The sequence below is a fragment of the Rhinoderma darwinii genome, chromosome 1, assembly GCF_050947455.1.
Source record: "Rhinoderma darwinii isolate aRhiDar2 chromosome 1, aRhiDar2.hap1, whole genome shotgun sequence".
Classification (NCBI taxonomy): Eukaryota; Metazoa; Chordata; class Amphibia; order Anura; family Rhinodermatidae; genus Rhinoderma; species Rhinoderma darwinii.
Window position 1 is genome coordinate 225,307,133 of NC_134687.1, and position 17,161 is coordinate 225,324,293.

Here is a 17,161-nt window from a genome sequence, read left to right on the forward strand (position 1 = left end):
TCCCGAAGTCCCGTTGCTTCGTTTCTCCCCTAAAGACTCAGAAATACCTATGCAACTCGGGGCCTCCGTGTCCCCTCAACAACGTAGAGAATTCCGCAGGAAGAATGGTCTCTGCTTCTACTGTGGGGATGTCAAGCATCAAGTAAACAACTGTCCCAAGCGTAAGAATGCTGTCAGAGAGCTCCCGCGTCTAAGTGATCATCGGGGAGGTCACTTGGGCGCACAGGTATTTCCCGTAAATATGAAACGTACTAAGATATTGCTTCCCTTTCAGGTCTCTTTTGGTGGTAGGTCTGCTACCGGCAGTGCCTTCGTGGATTCAGGGTCCTCTACTAATATCATGTCTGTGGAATTTGCTATGTCTCTCGCTATGCCTCTGATTGATTTGCCTAAACCTGTTCCGGTAGTGGGTATCGACTCCACTCCTCTTGCTAATGGTTATTTTACACAGCATACCCCTGTTTTTGAACTCCTTGTTGGCTCCATGCATTTGGAGCAATGCTCTGTACTATTGATGCAGGGATTATCGTACGATTTGGTTCTAGGTCTTCCCTGGTTGCAGTTGCATAATCCTACGTTTGACTGGAATACTGGGGAGCTAACCAAATGGGGTAATGAATGTTGTACGTCATGTTTTTCTGTTAATTCTATTTCTCCCCCTAAGGAGGTGAATACGCTACCCGAGTTTGTTCAGGACTTCGCTGATGTTTTCTCTAAAGAGGCCTCCGAAGTATTACCGCCTCATAGAGAATACGATTGCGCTATCGAATTGGTACCAGGAGCTAAGCTTCCTAAGGGTAGGATATTTAACCTTTCTTGTCCCGAACGTGAAGCCATGAGGGAGTATATCCAGGAATCCCTGGCCAAGGGTTACATTCGTCCCTCTTCTTCTCCGGTAGGTGCTGGCTTCTTCTTCGTAGGGAAGAAGGATGGGGGTCTTAGGCCATGCATTGACTACCGTGGCCTGAATAAGGTCACGGTAAGGAACCAGTATCCCCTTCCTTTGATTCCTGATCTCTTTAATCAGGTTCAGGGGGCCCAATGGTTCTCTAAATTGGATCTACGGGGGGCGTATAACCTTATTCGCATCAAAGAGGGGGATGAGTGGAAGACTGCGTTTAACACGCCCGAAGGCCATTTCGAATACCTCGTCATGCCCTTTGGGTTGTGCAATGCCCCTGCGGTCTTCCAGAACTTCATAAATGAGATTTTGAGAAATTACCTGGGGATATTTCTTGTAGTGTACCTTGATGACATATTGGTGTTTTCCAGGGACTGGTCCTCCCACATAGAGCATGTCAGGAAAGTGCTCCAGGTCCTTCGAGAAAACAAACTGTTTGCCAAAATCGAAAAATGTGTATTTGGGGTACAGGAGATACCATTTTTAGGTCAAATCCTCACTCCTCATGAATTCCGCATGGACCCTGCCAAGGTTCAGGCTGTGGCTGAATGGGTCCAACCTGCCTCCCTGAAAGCGCTACAGTGTTTTTTGGGGTTCGCTAACTATTACAGGAGATTTATTGCTAACTTCTCGGTCGTCGCTAAGCCTCTTACGGACCTCACTCGCAAGGGTGCTGATGTCCTCCATTGGCCCCCTGAGGCCGTCCAGGCTTTTGAGACCCTCAAGAAGTGCTTTATCTCGGCCCCCGTGCTGGTTCAGCCCAACCAAAGGGAGCCATTTATTGTGGAGGTTGACGCGTCCGAGGTGGGAGTGGGGGCCGTCTTGTCCCAGGGTACCAGCTCCCTCACCCATCTCCGCCCCTGTGCTTACTTTTCTAGGAAGTTTTCGCCCACGGAGTGTAACTATGATATTGGCAACCGCGAACTTTTAGCCATTAAATGGGCATTTGAAGAGTGGCGCCACTTCCTGGAGGGGGCTAGGCACCAGGTAACGGTCCTTACCGACCACAAGAATCTGGTTTTCCTAGAATCTGCCCGGAGGCTAAACCCGAGACAAGCTCGATGGGCGTTGTTTTTTACCAGATTCAATTTTTTGGTTACCTATAGGGCCGGGTCTAAAAATATTAAGGCGGATGCACTGTCGCGTAGCTTCATGGCCAGCCCTCCTTCGGAGGAAGATCCTGTTTGTATTTTGCCTCCAGGTATAGTCATTTCCTCTATCGAGTCCGATTTAGTCTCTGAAATTGCTGCTGATCAAGGTTCAGCTCCTGGGAACCTTCCTGAGAACAAGCTGTTTGTTCCCCTGCAATTCCGGCTAAGGGTACTTAGGGAAAATCACGACTCCGCACTATCTGGCCATCCAGGCATCCTGGGTACCAAACACCTCATTACCAGAAATTATTGGTGGCCTGGTTTGCCTAAAGACGTTAAGGCCTACGTCGCCGCCTGTGAGGTTTGTGCCAGGTCCAAGACTCCCAGGTCCCGACCAGCGGGCTTACTGCGTTCGTTGCCCATTCCCCAGAGACCTTGGACACATATCTCCATGGATTTTATCACCGATTTGCCTCCATCCCAAGGCAAGTCGGTGGTGTGGGTGGTGGTAGACCGCTTCAGTAAAATGTGCCACTTTGTGCCCCTCAAGAAACTACCCAACGCCAAGACGTTGGCTACCTTGTTTATCAAACACATCCTGCGTCTCCATGGGGTCCCCGTCAATATTGTTTCTGACAGAGGGGTACAATTTGTTTCATTGTTTTGGAGAGCCTTCTGTAATAAGTTGGGGATTGATCTGTCCTTCTCCTCTGCTTTCCATCCTGAAACCAATGGCCAAACGGAGAGGACTAATCAGTCTCTAGAACAATACTTAAGATGTTTTGTCTCTGACTGTCAATTTGATTGGGTTTCTTTCATTCCCCTCGCCGAATTTTCCCTTAATAACCGGGTCAGTAACTCGTCAGGGGTCTCTCCCTTTTTCTGTAATTTTGGGTTTAATCCACGGTTCTCCTCCGTTTCACCTGGTTGTTCCAACAATCCCGAGGTGGAGGTCGTTCATCGGGATCTGTGCACAGTCTGGGCCCAGGTTCAGAAGAACCTAGAGGCGTCCCAGAGCATACAGAAGGCTCAGGCCGATAGAAGACGTTCTGCTAACCCCCTGTTTGTGGTCGGGGATCTGGTGTGGTTGTCATCCAGGAACTTGCGTCTCAAGGTTCCGTCCAAAAAGTTTGCTCCCCGGTTTATTGGGCCGTATAAGGTCATTGAGGTCCTCAGTCCTGTCTCTTTCCGGCTGGAGTTACCCCCGTCTTTTCGTATACACAACGTGTTTCATGCCTCCCTCCTGAAACGCTGCTCCCCGTCCTTGGCCCCCTCGAGGAAACCTCCTGTTCCCGTCCTCACCCCTGAGGGGGTGGAATTTGAGGTGGCCAGGATCGTGGACAGCAAGATGGTCCAAGGCTCCCTCCAGTACCTGGTCCATTGGAGAGGATACGGGCCCGAGGAGAGGACTTGGGTACCCGCCCGGGATGTTCACGCTGGGGTATTGGTCAGGAGGTTCCACCTGCGTTTCCCCAGTAAGCCAGGTCCACTTAGAAAGGGTCCGGTGGCCCCTCATAAAAGGGGGGGTACTGTAAAGGATCTGCCAGGCACTGCTTCGGGGTTAATTCCCAGAATTAATCAGTCAACACCTGAGTGTACATCCCTGAGACAGACACCAGCTTCCTCCACTCAGGCTGGCAGGCTTAGGAGTGGGAGAGCCTATCGCAACCTGGCCAGACTCAGCTAGCTCCCGCCCTCGGTCTATTTAAGCCTGCTCTTCCTGTCCATCTGTGCTTGTGAATTCTTTCCTTGAGGTTTCCTGGCCCAGCTACAGCTCCTGCTACCTTTTGATCCTGCTCCATACAGACCCCGGCTTACCGACTACTCTTCTGCTTTTCGCTTTGTACCTCGCACTCTCCTGGCTTGACTCGGCTCGTTCACTACTCTGTTGCTCACGGTGTTTCCGCGAGCAACTGCCCATTTCCCTTGCTTGTATTCCCTTGTTTGTTTGTCGTGTTTGTCATGCACTTACTGAGCGCAGGGACCGCCGCCCAGTTGTACCCCGTCGCCTAGGGCGGGTCGTTGCAAGTAGGCAGGGACAGAGTGGCGGGTAGATTAGGGCTCACTTGTCCGTTTCCCTACCCCCCCCACCATTACAGCCAGTTTATATTTTCTCTGTAGACTCCGGTATATTGTCAGTTTCTGTGATGTTTTTATGTCATTTCTCCAGTCACTGATATACTCCTCTTGGCCATTGTTTATTATTTTCCTGATTTCGGCTTTTGTGAGGCTGGGTCAGGGTGAAATGTTGCGGGGTGCCTGGTTTACCTGGGACCCCTTGGTGTAGAAAGGCTTTAAAGTGATAGGAGCTTTGTCTGCTGTTATGTAGGTGGGCTCAGAATGATAGCGCCCTCTTCTGGATTGTGAGGTGTAGTGTGAATCTGCCCAGTTCGGCTCGACAGGCGCTATTTAAGGTACTCCGATGAACTTGGAGAAGGTGTTTGCAGAATTCCTGGTGGAATATTTCTGTTGGACAGGAATCCCACCTTGACCAATCTGGGTATGTGTCTGGACCCCAGGCTTCACTGCCATACAGAAGGATTGGGTTGATGATGCAGTCAAAGATTTTAAGCCAGACCGTCACTGGTGGTTTGAGATGATACAGTTTTCTTCTAATGGCATAGGAGGTTTTGCACGCCTTGCCTTTCAGCATCTCTATGGCTTGTATAAAGCTTCCTGATTGGTGAATTAATAGGCCCAGGTAGGTGTACATGTTGGTCGCTGTAAGTGGGCAGTTATTTAGCGTGAAGGAAGGATGCCTGGAGGATTTTGAGTTTTCCTCTGGAACACCATGATGTTGGTTTTCTTTGCATTGACGGGTAGTGCCCATGTGGAGCTGAATTTTTCCAGAATTTGCAGGTTGTCTTGAAGGCCTTTCTCGGTTGGTTACAGTAGCAGAAGGTCATCTGTATACAACAGAAACTTCACCTGGGTGTAATGGAGGGTGAGACCTGGTGCTGCAGAGGATTCCTGAGCTGTGGCCAGTTCATTGATGTAGATGTTGAAGAGAGTTGGACTGAGGCTGCAGCCTTATCTAGCTCCTCGGCTCTGCTGGAAATAAGTCGTTCTTCTCCCATTCACCTTCACGCTGCATCTATTCTCAGTATAGGAACTTCTGATGACATCATAGGTTTTATCTCCTATTCCACCCTTTTGTAATTTAAGGAATAGGCCCGGTGACCTTTTTGTAGTCCATGAAATTGAAGAGGCTGTGCAGGGTGTAGATATGGTAAGTGGTGCGGTGGTTTGGCAAGAACCCAGCTTGGCTTTGGTTGAGGACATTGTGCTGGCTGAGGAAGCTGAGGATTCTCTTTTCCATGATGATGTTGAACAGTTTCCCCAGGTTGCTGCTGACCCATATCCCTTGGTAGTTGGCTGGGTCGTACCTGTCCCCACTCTTGTGTATAGGTGATATAAGGCCTTGGTTCGAGATTTGAGGGAAGTAGCCAACACTCAGCACAATATTGAATCGTTTTTCTATTGGGGTCTGTATTTTTGGCGGGCTGTATTTTATCATTTCTGGTGAGATTCTGTCTAGGTGTAAAGGATCTGCCAGGCACAGCTTCGGGGTTAACTCCCATAACTAATCAGTCAGCACCTGAGAATACATCCCTGAGACTGACTCCTGCTTCCACCATTCAGGCTGGCAGGCTTAGGAGTGGGAGAGCCTATCGTAACCTGGCCAGACTCAGCTAGCTCCCGCCCTCGGTCTATTTAAGCCTGCACTTCCTGTCCCTCGGTGGCTTCTTGGGGTTCGCTAATTATTACAGGAGATTTATTGCTAACTTCTCGGTCATCGCTAAGCCCCTTACGGACCTCACTCGCAAAGGTGCTGATCTCCTCCACTGGCCTCCTGAGGCTGTCCAGGATTTTGAGGTCCTTAAGAAGTGCTTTGTCTCGGCCCCGGTGCTGGTTCAGTCCAACCAAATGGAGCCATTTATCGTGGAAGTTGACGCATCTGAGGTGGGAGTGGGGGCTGTCTTGTCCCAGGGTACCAGCTCCCTCACCCATCTCCGCCCCTGTGCCTACTTCTCCAGGAAGTTTTCGCCAACTGAAAGTAACTATGATATTGGCAACCGCGAACTCTTAGCAATTAAATGGGCATTTGAAGAGTGGCGCCACTTCCTGGAGGGGGCTAGGCACCAGGTAACGGTCCTTACCGACCACAAGAATCTGGTTTTCCTAGAATCTGCCCGGAGGCTAAACCCGAGACAAGCTCGATGAGCGTTATTTTTTACCAGATTCAATTTTTTGGTTACCTATAGGGCTGGGTCTAAAAATATTAAGGCTGATGCACTGTCGCGTAGCTTCATGGCCAGCCCTCCTTCGGAGGAAGATCCTGCTTGTATTTTGCCTCCAGGTATAATCATTTCCTCGATCGATTCTGACTTAGTCTCTGATATTGCTGCTGATCAAGTTGCAGCTCCCGGGAACCTTCCTGAGAACAAGCTGTTTGTTCCCCTGCAATTCCGGCTAAGGGTACTTAGGGAAAATCATGACTCCGCACTATCTGGCCATCCAGGCATCCTGGGTACCAAACACCTCATTTCCAGAAATTATTGGTGGCCTGGGTTGCCTAAAGACGTTAAGGCCTACGTCGCCGCTTGTGAGGTTTGTGCTAGGTCCAAGACTCCCAGGTCCCGACCAGCGGGCTTACTGCGTTCGTTGCCCATTCCCCAGAGACCTTGGACACACATCTCCATGGATTTTATCACCGATTTGCCTCCATCCCAAGGCAAGTCGGTGGTGTGGGTGGTGGTGGACCGCTTCAGTAAGATGTGCCACTTTGTGCCCCTCAAGAAACTACCCAACGCCAAAACGTTGGCTACCTTGTTTGTCAAACACATCCTGCGTCTCCATGGGGTCCCTGTCAATATTGTTTCGGACAGAGGGGTACAATTTGTTTCATTGTTTTGGAGAGCCTTCTGTATGAAGTTGGGGATTGATCTGTCCTTCTCCTCTGCCTTCCATCCTGAAACCAATGGCCAAACGGAGAGGACTAATCAATCTCTAGAACAATACTTAAGGTGTTTTGTCTCTGACTGTCAATTTGATTGGGTCTCTTTCATTCCCCTCGCCGAATTTTCCCTTAATAACCGGGTCAGTAACTCGTCAGGGGTCTCTCCTTTTTTTTGTAATTTTGGGTTTAATCCACGGTTCTCCTCCGTTTCACCTGGTAGTTCCAACAATCCCGAGGTAGAGGTCGTTCATCGGGAACTGTGCACAGTCTGGGCCCAGGTTCAGAAAAACCTAGAGGTGTCCCAGAGCGTACAAAAAACTCAGGCTGATAAAAAACGTTCTGATAACCCCCTGTTTATGGTCGGGGATCTGGTGTGGTTGTCGTCTAGGAACTTGCGTCTCAAGGTTCCGTCCAAGAAGTTTGCTCCCCAGTTTATTGGGCCGTATAAGGTCATTGAGGTCCTCAATCCTGTCTCCTTCCGGCTGGAGTTACCCCCGTCTTTTCGGATACACGACGTGTTTCATGCCTCCCTCCTCAAACGCTGCTGCCCATCATTGGCTCCCTCGAGGAGACCTCCTGTTCCCATCCTCACCCCTGAGGGGGTGGAATTCGAGGTGGCCAGGATTGTGGACAGCAAGATGGTCCAAGGCTCCCTCCAGTACCTGGTCCATTGGAGAGGATACGGGCCCGAGGAGAGGACTTGGGTACCTGCCCGGGATGTTCACGCTGGGGTATTGGTCAGGAGGTTCCACCTGCATTTCCCCAGTAAGCCAGGTCCACTTAGAAAGGGTCCGGTGGCCCCTCATAAAAGGGGGGGTACTGTAAAGGATCTGCCAGGCACAGCTTCGGGGTTAACTCCCAGAACTAATCAGTCAGCACCTGAGAATACATCCCTGAGACTGACTCCTGCTTCCACCATTCAGGCTGGCAGGCTTAGGAGTGGGAGAGCCTATCGTAACCTGGCCAGACTCAGCTAGCTCCCGCCCTCGGTCTATTTAAGCCTGCACTTCCTGTCCCTCGGTGCTTGTGATTCTTTCCTTGTGGTTTCCTGGCCCAGCTACAGCTCCTGCTATTTTTGATCCTGCTCCATACAGACCCTGGCTTACCGACTACTCTTCTGCTTTTCGTTTTGTACCTCGCACACTCCTGGCTTGACTCGGCTCGTTCACCACTCTGGTTGCTCACGGTGTTGCCGTGGGCAACGGCCCCTTTTCCTTGCTTGTGTTCCTTTGTATGTTTGTCGTGTTTGTCGTGCACTTACTGAGCGCAGGGACCGCCGCCCAGTTGTACCCCGTCGCCTAGGGCGGGTCGTTGCAAGTAGGCAGGGACAGAGTGGCGGGTAGATTAGGGCTCACTTGTCCGTCTCCCTACCCCCTGCCATTACACTAGGCTGATAGGTTTTAGATTTAGGGTCTAGGATCTAGATTTTAGGGTCTTCCGTACCTCTTTGCACCGTTGGAATGTATTTCTTGTGGCCTCTTGTAGTTACATCTTTTCAGGTCAGAAGCCTCTGCTGTGATATAAAATATATTATTTAGGTCTTTTACGGCTTGATTTACCCCTCCTGGGTTTGTCTCATACACCTTGATGTAGAAGTTGTGAAGCATCTCCTGAATTTCTAATCTGTTGATAGTCTCTTTATATTTTATAGTTGACATCTTGGACCATTTAAAAGATGGGGGAAGGTTGAAGAGGCCGGTCTTATGTGGTTTTTGTGCAGATGGTTTATTTGTGGTTTTAATGTAAAGTAATTGGTTGTGATCCATCAGGTGCGTTTGTGGAGTGACTGAGTGTGCCAATGTTTGCAGGGTCCATGTCCGTGATGGCATAGTCTACTACACTGCTGCCTACATGGGAGTTTAGTGTATACCTTCCTCAAGAGTCTCCCTTGGTGCAGCCATTGAATATGTGTAGTCCTAAGCTTCAACATAAATTTAATAGTTTTTTCCCACTTTTGTTGACGGTGCTGTCATAGCTGTTTCTCTCTTTCTGTTCCAAAGATGAAGATGTTTCCATCATTGGTCAGATAGTCTTTTTCTCTCCCCGTTCTTGCATTGAGGTCTCCGTAGATGAGAACTTTGTATAATGTCAGCGCTGTCTGGGTTGGAGTACGGGGACTCTGGCAGTGCGATGTACGTTGCGCAGAGGTAAATGTCAGACTAAGAGGTGAGGATGGAGCAGCCTATTCTTATCCAGATGTGGCTGTCTCCTAGCTTCACTGCTTTGATATGCTCATGGAGCTCCTCTTTGTACCAGACTAATATTCCTCCTGAACACTGGCCCTGCTTGATGTTCTTATTTTTCAGGGCAGGGACTTCCCTGTATCCAGTGGGCACCAGGGATTCATTCTCTGTCCTAGTCCATGTTTCCAGGATGATTTGTATATCAATATTTTTCAGTCTTTGCATGAAGTCTGGATCGTTGAGGCCTTGAATATTCCAGCTGCTGATTATAAAGGACGTCATTGTGTGTCCATATACCTTGTAATGAGCGGCGCTGTGTAGGACAGGCTGGAGATGTGACTGCTGGATGTGTTGTGGATGTTCTCGTGTTGTACCGTCACATAAGTTTTCTACATAAAGTGCTGAGCAGGGTCTTTATATCCTCCATCTCTCTCCTCTGTGTGTCTTTGTGTATGGCAGGGGATTTCCTCCATGGCTTTTGCTTCTGGTGGTCTGACCTTGGGTAAAGAGGTTTTTCTCCTGAGTGTAGAGAGGTGTGTGGAGTTTCAGGTCTTTTCATTGTTAGTGATGTTTCCATGTTCTTTTGTCTTTGGCTGGTGTGGGATCCAGCTCTGGGGGAGTCTGTTCAGCACAATGTCTTTTAGTTCTTTGGCCAGAAGGCTGACCCCTCGTTTGTTGAGATGTTTGTCATCGTGCAGGTTGTGATGTTCTATGGTGGAGTGTTGTGCCAAGCTGGTGTTTGACATTGAGCTGATTTTAGCTGCCAGCTCTGTGTAGATGGCCTGGGTGATCTTGTTGGGTATATATTTTCTTGGGAGCATGGATGATATGATTATTTTTCTACCGGGGAACTTTTGTTGTGCGTTCTTTGCTCAGGTCAATTGTTCTGAAATCTGCTGTTGCTGGTCCTGGAGGTTGTTTTTACCCGTATGTACAATAATATGGTTTGGATTGGTAAAATGTGGGTTACTGATGACCGATGTTACTTGTTGAATAGTTGCACCGTGAATTTTACTGACTCTTTTTCCTGTGAAGAGTCGCCGTATATTAAGGTATTTCCCATTTGAGTCTATTATTAGGACAGTATCAGAACATTGTGACTTGCGGGTCTCTTGGCTGATCTTTGTGTCCTGGATCCTGCTTGGTGGTGTTATCGGATGCTGCTGTGGTTCTGTGCTGGAGTATTGGTTGGTGGTCGGCTTTGTTCCCACATGTATTGGTCTGTTTTTTCCTGGTTTGCTTTCATTAATTTCAGGTACATTTATTGGGTTCGGGTGATTTGATGTACTAGCGCCCAGGTCATTGGCTATCGCTCCGTCAGCGTTCTCCCTTGTTCCTGGACCCCCCTCCTGGTTCAGACTTTGTGTTCTTAGATTTTTTTATCTCTTGTCTGAGCTTTGCATTTTCTTGTTGCAGCTCTCGTAGTGTACACCGTATTTCCTGCAGAGCTGATTGATGTTCATATTTAAGTTTATTTATCTCTTTAATTACTTGGTCATTTATGTTTTTGTCACCAATATTTCTTTGAAGCTCTTCCTTGAATTGTACAAAGTCTCTTTCTAATTGAGATAAAACATCTCAGAGTCCCGGGTGAGGGGTGTGAGACATTGGGACATGAGGCAGCAGGGGTGTCTCTGGAGATTGTCTCTGTAGAGTAATGTCCATTCCTGGTCTTAGTTGCTGGAGTTTGTTGTTCTTTGTAAGTTTGGGCCTGGTCTTTAATATGAGGAAATATTTATTCAAATTCTTCTAGGTTGTCCTCATTGCCTTGCATCACAATGGTGCCGTTATTATATAGATTTATGGTAACTGTGATACTTCTGTAATATTCTGCATCTTTTATTCTGCTCTGTCGGCCCTGATTGATGCCACACTTTGATATATCCTTACAGTGCTGGCACAAGGCTGTGTGCCAGGCGGAGGGGTGGTCAGTGTAGAATAATACATTTGTTTTCCTCTTGTCTTCTTCTTTAAAGGTAAAGTCAGCAAAAAGTGTCTGGATTTTGTCTAAATGTGAAAATTTTTATTGCTTTCTTCACTTGAATGCTCCTCTGCCCTTCGGAGTATGTGATCTCCAAGGTGCCTGACCCCCTGTTGTCTAAATCTCGTATCCCAAACTCCGTCTTATGGACATTTACTTTATTCTGCTTTTCTTGTTCTAAATTGTGATTTTCTATTTTTTAGAGAAATCCTTTTTTCTATGAGGTTTGATTTCTAGTAGGACTGTGTTAGTGTTGGTTGTGTAGCAGGACGTTCTTATCTTTTAAATGCTCAGTTCTCTGGAACCTGTCAGACTTGATGCTCCCTGTTGTTTGCAGTCTGTCCTTTAAGCAAAATTCTTAATTTTTCTTTCAATTCTTTTATTTTCTTATTTTTCATGAAGAACTTTTAGTTCTGCTTCCACCTGTCTTCCATGGAGTCTGTATTTTCCAGGTAATGCTTTACATTTTCTCATTACAACGCATATATTGATGTATACTCAGGAGCTCATGTTCAGTGCTGCTAAGGCCTCATGGACACGACTGTATTTTTTCCCACCCGTAAATACTGGCGTAAATACGGGTCCGGTGTCACACGTATTCGACCCTTTTTGCACCAGTATTTACGGGCTCGTGCCTGTACATACGGGCCCGGTGTCACCCGTATTCCACCCGTATTTACGGGCACGTTTTTGGCTGCAAAATTACACTGCAGTAATCGGCAGCCCCTTCTCTCTATCAGTGCAGGATAGAGAGAAGGGACAGCCCTTTCTGTAATAAAAGTTAAAGAAATTCATACTTACCCGGCCGTTGTCTTGGTGACGCATCCCTCTCTTCACATCCAGCCCGACATCCCTGGATGACGCGGCAGTCCATGTGACCGCTGCAGCCTGTGATTGGCCTGTGATTGGCTGCAGCGGTCACATAGGCTGAAACGTCATCCAGGGAAGTCGGGCCGGATGTCGAGAGGGACTCGTCACCAAGGCAACGGCCGGGAGACCGGACTGGAGGAAGCAGGAAGTTCTCGGTAAGTATGAACGTCTTTTTTTTTACAGGTTGCTCTATATTCTGATCGGAATTCACTGTCCAGGGTGCTGAAAGAGTTACTGCCGATCAGTTAACTCTTTCAGCACTCTGGACAGTGACTATTTACCGACGTCGCCTAGCAAAGCTCCCGTAATGACGGGTGCACACACGTAGTCACCTGTAATTACGGGAGCCCCATAGACTTCTATGGGCTGTCCGTGCCGTTATTACGGCCTGAAATAGGACATGTTCTATCTTTTTCAACGGCACGGGCACCTTCCCGTAAGAAAACGGGAAGGTACTCGTGGCCAATAGAAGTCTATGAGCCCGTTATTACGGGTCGTAATTACGACCCGTAATAACGGGTGTTTTTACGGTCGTGTGCATGAGGCCTTACTCCTTGGAAACCTGGGTCTATACCTTCTATCTATCTATCTATCTATCTATCTATCTATCATCTATCTATCTATCTATCTATCTATCTATCTATTATCTATCTATCTATCTATCTATCTATCTATCTATCTATCTATCTATCTATCTATCTATCTATCTATCTATCTATCTATCTATCTATCTATCTATCTACCTATCTATCTATCTATCTATCTATCTATCTATCTATCTATCTAGATAGACAGACAGACAGACAGACAGACAGACAGACAGATAGATTTAATCTCTATTAATCTCATATATATTTGTTGTTCATCATCGTTTATCTAAACTGCTATGAAAAAGTACTTGTCTCTGAACAGATATTTGTCACAATTAATGATTTCTGATCTTTAAACAAAATCCAATTATTAGACAAATGGAACCAAAGTGCATATTGTTACTGTATTTCCCCATCTAAAAAAAAAATGTAAAGAAATTTTATGACTATGGCATTAGGTGATTGAGAAAATTGTGGATTCAATACAGTCAAGAATCTTTGACCCTTCTTACACCCCAGCGCAATGCCAATTCAGCCTGGAGATGAAAACTAGAGTAGTTTGAGACAGACTGGTTGCTAGAGATGCAAGGCTGCTGTTGTTCCAGCCTGTCTCAAAGTATTCTGCTTAAAGCCTAAGTTCTGTGACAAAGCAACATGTGACTCATGTAACAAAAACAACGCGCCATGTATCATGATTGCAGTTATTTTCTTGTGTAATGTCTTCTTCTGCTCCAATTTATGTCCTCCTGTCTGTATCTGTGAATCAAATCACATCAATTCCTGCCTCAGTGATAAGAGAGTCAAGTCTCTTAACTGACCTAATAATGATGATAATAATAATAATATAATAATATAATAATAATAATAATAATAATAATAATAATAATAATAATAATAATTTACAGACAACAATTCAGATATGTGCCTGGGAGAGAACATGGAGGCTCAATCCATGCAGACAGTTTTGCAGTATTGATAGCTCTGTCCACAGCAAAATTGAGAGACTATGTGCTTAAACTAGGAGATAGATGCAGACAGTAGTAAAATAAGGCGGCCCTAGAGCTAGAGATCTTGTTAATTTGATCACGGAGAGTTTTTGTCGCGGAATTAGGCTTAAAAGTGGATAGCCAAAAAAGAGTAAATCATGAATTTGTGTTGATGGTGGGGTTTATATATTTAAGGGGAGTGACCAAAGAAAGCAGAATTTGTCACTGTACGAATTGACCCACTACTTTTTCGGCCCCCCCTTAGGATTCTATAGATCTGCCTCTGAGTGTAGCTCGATATATTGCACTATTTCTGTAACTCCAATTCCCTTCTATGGAAGTTACAGAAAAAGCTTTGCTCAGCGAACTTGATTTTTTCCGTAATCCCAGCCACCTTTCTATTGAGTTTCCGTCTCATACCAGGTAGCACAGGGTCAAGGGACCATATTCTCGAGAAAGGTGTTGATCCTAGAGTTGGGACCTGCCTCTATCAGACATTTATGGCATATCCTGTGGATATGCATAAATGTCTAAGGTGGGAATACCTCTTTAAGAAATCATACAGGACAAACACAATGTTCATTGTGATAGTCCCCCATGTTAGGGGCTCTACAGAATAGCATGATAGGCTGCATGTAGGCCCCTGAGCCCTTGCTATGCATCTTCACAAGAGATTACTTTTTTCCTCCTTTCCCAGTTTATACACATTATAGATATGGTACATTTCAATGGTGTTTTAAATGGTAACTAAACTTTCTGAAAACGTAGTCATAGTGATATTTCATAAGTTTTGATCAGTGGGGGTCTTAACACTGAGACCCCACCGATCGCTAAAATGAAACGGCAATGGTTTCTGACCGTCTTTTCTCGGAAAGCCGAGCAATTGGTGTACAGACTCAATAGAAAGTCTATGGGCCGTACACGTTACATCAGCTTTCCGAGAAAAGCCGATCAGAAACAAAACATCACAGCGCTCACTCGAGCGCTTCTGCAGCTTCGTTTTATCGATCGGTGCGGGTCTCAGTGCTCAGACCCCCACCGATCAAAACTTCTGACATATTACTATGACATGTCAGAAGTTTTCTGAAAGTTTAGTTACCCTTTAAGGTTAGTATTATAATCAACATCTACTGTGGGCCTAACACTATGCCACATTTCCTGTATTCTATAAATGCAATGTGCTCTCTTTGTCTAATACTGTTTTCTATCTCACAGCAAGAAGTAAATTCCATCATGGAGCAAATGCAGCATAAAATGATGTTTCCTAAAAGGATACAAACCAGTAATTTATCTCAGAACATAAAAAAAAGTGAAGAAAAAGAATCTGACACTTGTGACAGATACTTCATGTACAGCATAAATGCAGCAAATTATGCGACTCACACCATAGGAAATACATCTAATACATTCCAGGTTATAGCCAACACAAATGAACTTATTTGAAATGCCTTTTCATGAGCACACAGTTATATTCTTGCATTACAATATGCCTTACCCCATTTTTTGGGTATGCTATCCATCCAAGGTCACCCATGACAGACCGAGAATCCAGTAAGTTCACTGAAAAAAATTAAATAAATAAACATTATTTTGTTTGTTATAAACTAATTTTTATATTTGGCTGTCATTGTTTATTATTCAGTTATTCAAAGGCTGTTCAGTTATAACAATTGGAATAATTAAAACGAATGGCACCAGATATCAGGTTTCGTAAGGCAGCTTGGCCACTAGCATCTTCACAAGCTCAAAACCCATTTCTTAGGATCATAACCAAAACTGTTTCATGCACAATGGTATTCAGTATTATATCATAGCTGTACACACAGCTTAGTTTCATTGCATTGGCTTCTTCTTGTTTACATGCCTGGGGTGATTGTCTACATCTCTGTGGGCAATATCAGACATTACTAGGAAACTGTCCTTTGGGGAAATTGGTTAGGGGAACCCGATCGACAGTTATCACTGCCTGACACCCCTACTAACTAGACTGGTCCCTAGACATTAGATTTCTGTCCAAAGTCTAATCTGTAAAGCTTCAGATCTTCTGGGCGAAAGACCTTTCTGAGATATGATTGACCTCCATCGGCTCCAAGGCCTGCGGTTACCTTCCAAATTCTTAATGAGAAGATGTTAGAATAATTCGACTTGGAAGAAACACCACTTCCACCTATCTGTAGTGTGTCGATTGTCCCTCAAAGCCTAACATAATCTAAAGTGCAATGTGGGAAACACTTTATTTTTAATTTTGCATATAAGATTAGCCCGAATGTTCAATTTTAGTAAACTCATATTTTAAAATGACTATGAGCAGTTAAGGTGCTAAAATAGTCATACCCCACCTTCATAAATATCCATGAAAAGCCTGTTTACAACCCATTGTCTCAGATGCCTGTCCAATTATGCACAATGATGGATGTGATGCTCAAGGGTCACATCATAATTTAGCCCTTCTGGTCATATTTCTAGCGGTTTCCCTCACTGACTCACTACAATTGCTTTCCATGGTCTTATCCCATGACTTGTAAAATACATGGAATTGGAATGTGTGTAGGAGTTGTAAATTGCTCAATTGCTGTGATAAGGGAAAACTTGTTTTTTGTAACACTTGACATATGGCATGTATTGTATTATATTTGAAAGATATATTTGAAGATAAGACTTCCACTTATATGTCACTGGGACAATAAAAATGGTTACTTTGTTCATATCTGAGAAAAAAAAATGTAAATAGTGCCTTGTACGATGTAAAACCAGAAGCCCCAACCATGACATGGTAATGTCACAAATAGTTTGAGCATTGACAATGGAGGATATACATTTACCCCTCATTTACAATCTTTATAATCCCAATATGCTGCTACAATGCTCAGGAAATTGGAGAAAGCGATACCCAAAAGTTATCTGACCTTAATCTTGTCTCATTATTCATTACCTCAATTGTCAGGATAATATTTTTATATCTGTCATTCCAAGAATAGAGTGATGTTAAATGTATATATACACAAAGTTCCAAGGCAATGTGAGCTGGAAATTAAAATGCATTGCTAAGATTTAATATAGACAAAATGATTTAAAGGGGGTTGTCCCATCAGGACAATGCCTGGTGATATGCCCTATTAGGGCATATGGACTTCAAAGTGGGGGACCACCGCTCGTGACACCCTTCATTATACTGAGCACAGGATACAAGTAGAAAGCATTGTGTGCTTTCTTTTCTGTTTCTGTATTTCCGTAATAAAGTGAACGACTGTGCATGTGTGACCACCTCTCCAACGTAAACAAGGGAAAAATATCATGAAATGTAATATATGGCTCTCAGATGGAAACAAGGGCCAGGTCCACCTTTACCTTTGCTTGAATTTGGTTAAGTAAACCAATTTAATACAATATCGCAACATAAAAGCAAAACCCTGGACAGGCTGCAATTCCCAACGCAACCACTGAGTGGCCACACATAGACACATATAGCATAGACATCTCGTGACAGAGTATCGCAAAATCCTTTTTTTTAAAACGGGTCATCTCGCTCTACGCATCTCAGGATATGTTGAGATAAGAGGAAAGTTTAGGAAGGACACATCTGTATATGGTGGTCTGAT

The 17,161-nt window shown here is 45.3% G+C and overlaps 1 protein-coding gene across 3 annotated transcripts in view; it reads right to left on the reverse strand.

Moving 5' to 3' along the window:
* Window positions 1–17,161, reverse strand: part of EPHA5 (EPH receptor A5) — a 350,419-nt gene that overhangs the window by 304,713 nt on the left and 28,545 nt on the right. For all 3 annotated transcript variants that reach the window (XM_075861931.1, XM_075861939.1, XM_075861921.1), the window contains exon 2: window positions 15,058–15,122. In XM_075861931.1, the coding sequence (XP_075718046.1) occupies window positions 15,058–15,122 (65 nt within the window). The remainder of the gene's footprint in view (window positions 1–15,057; window positions 15,123–17,161) is intronic.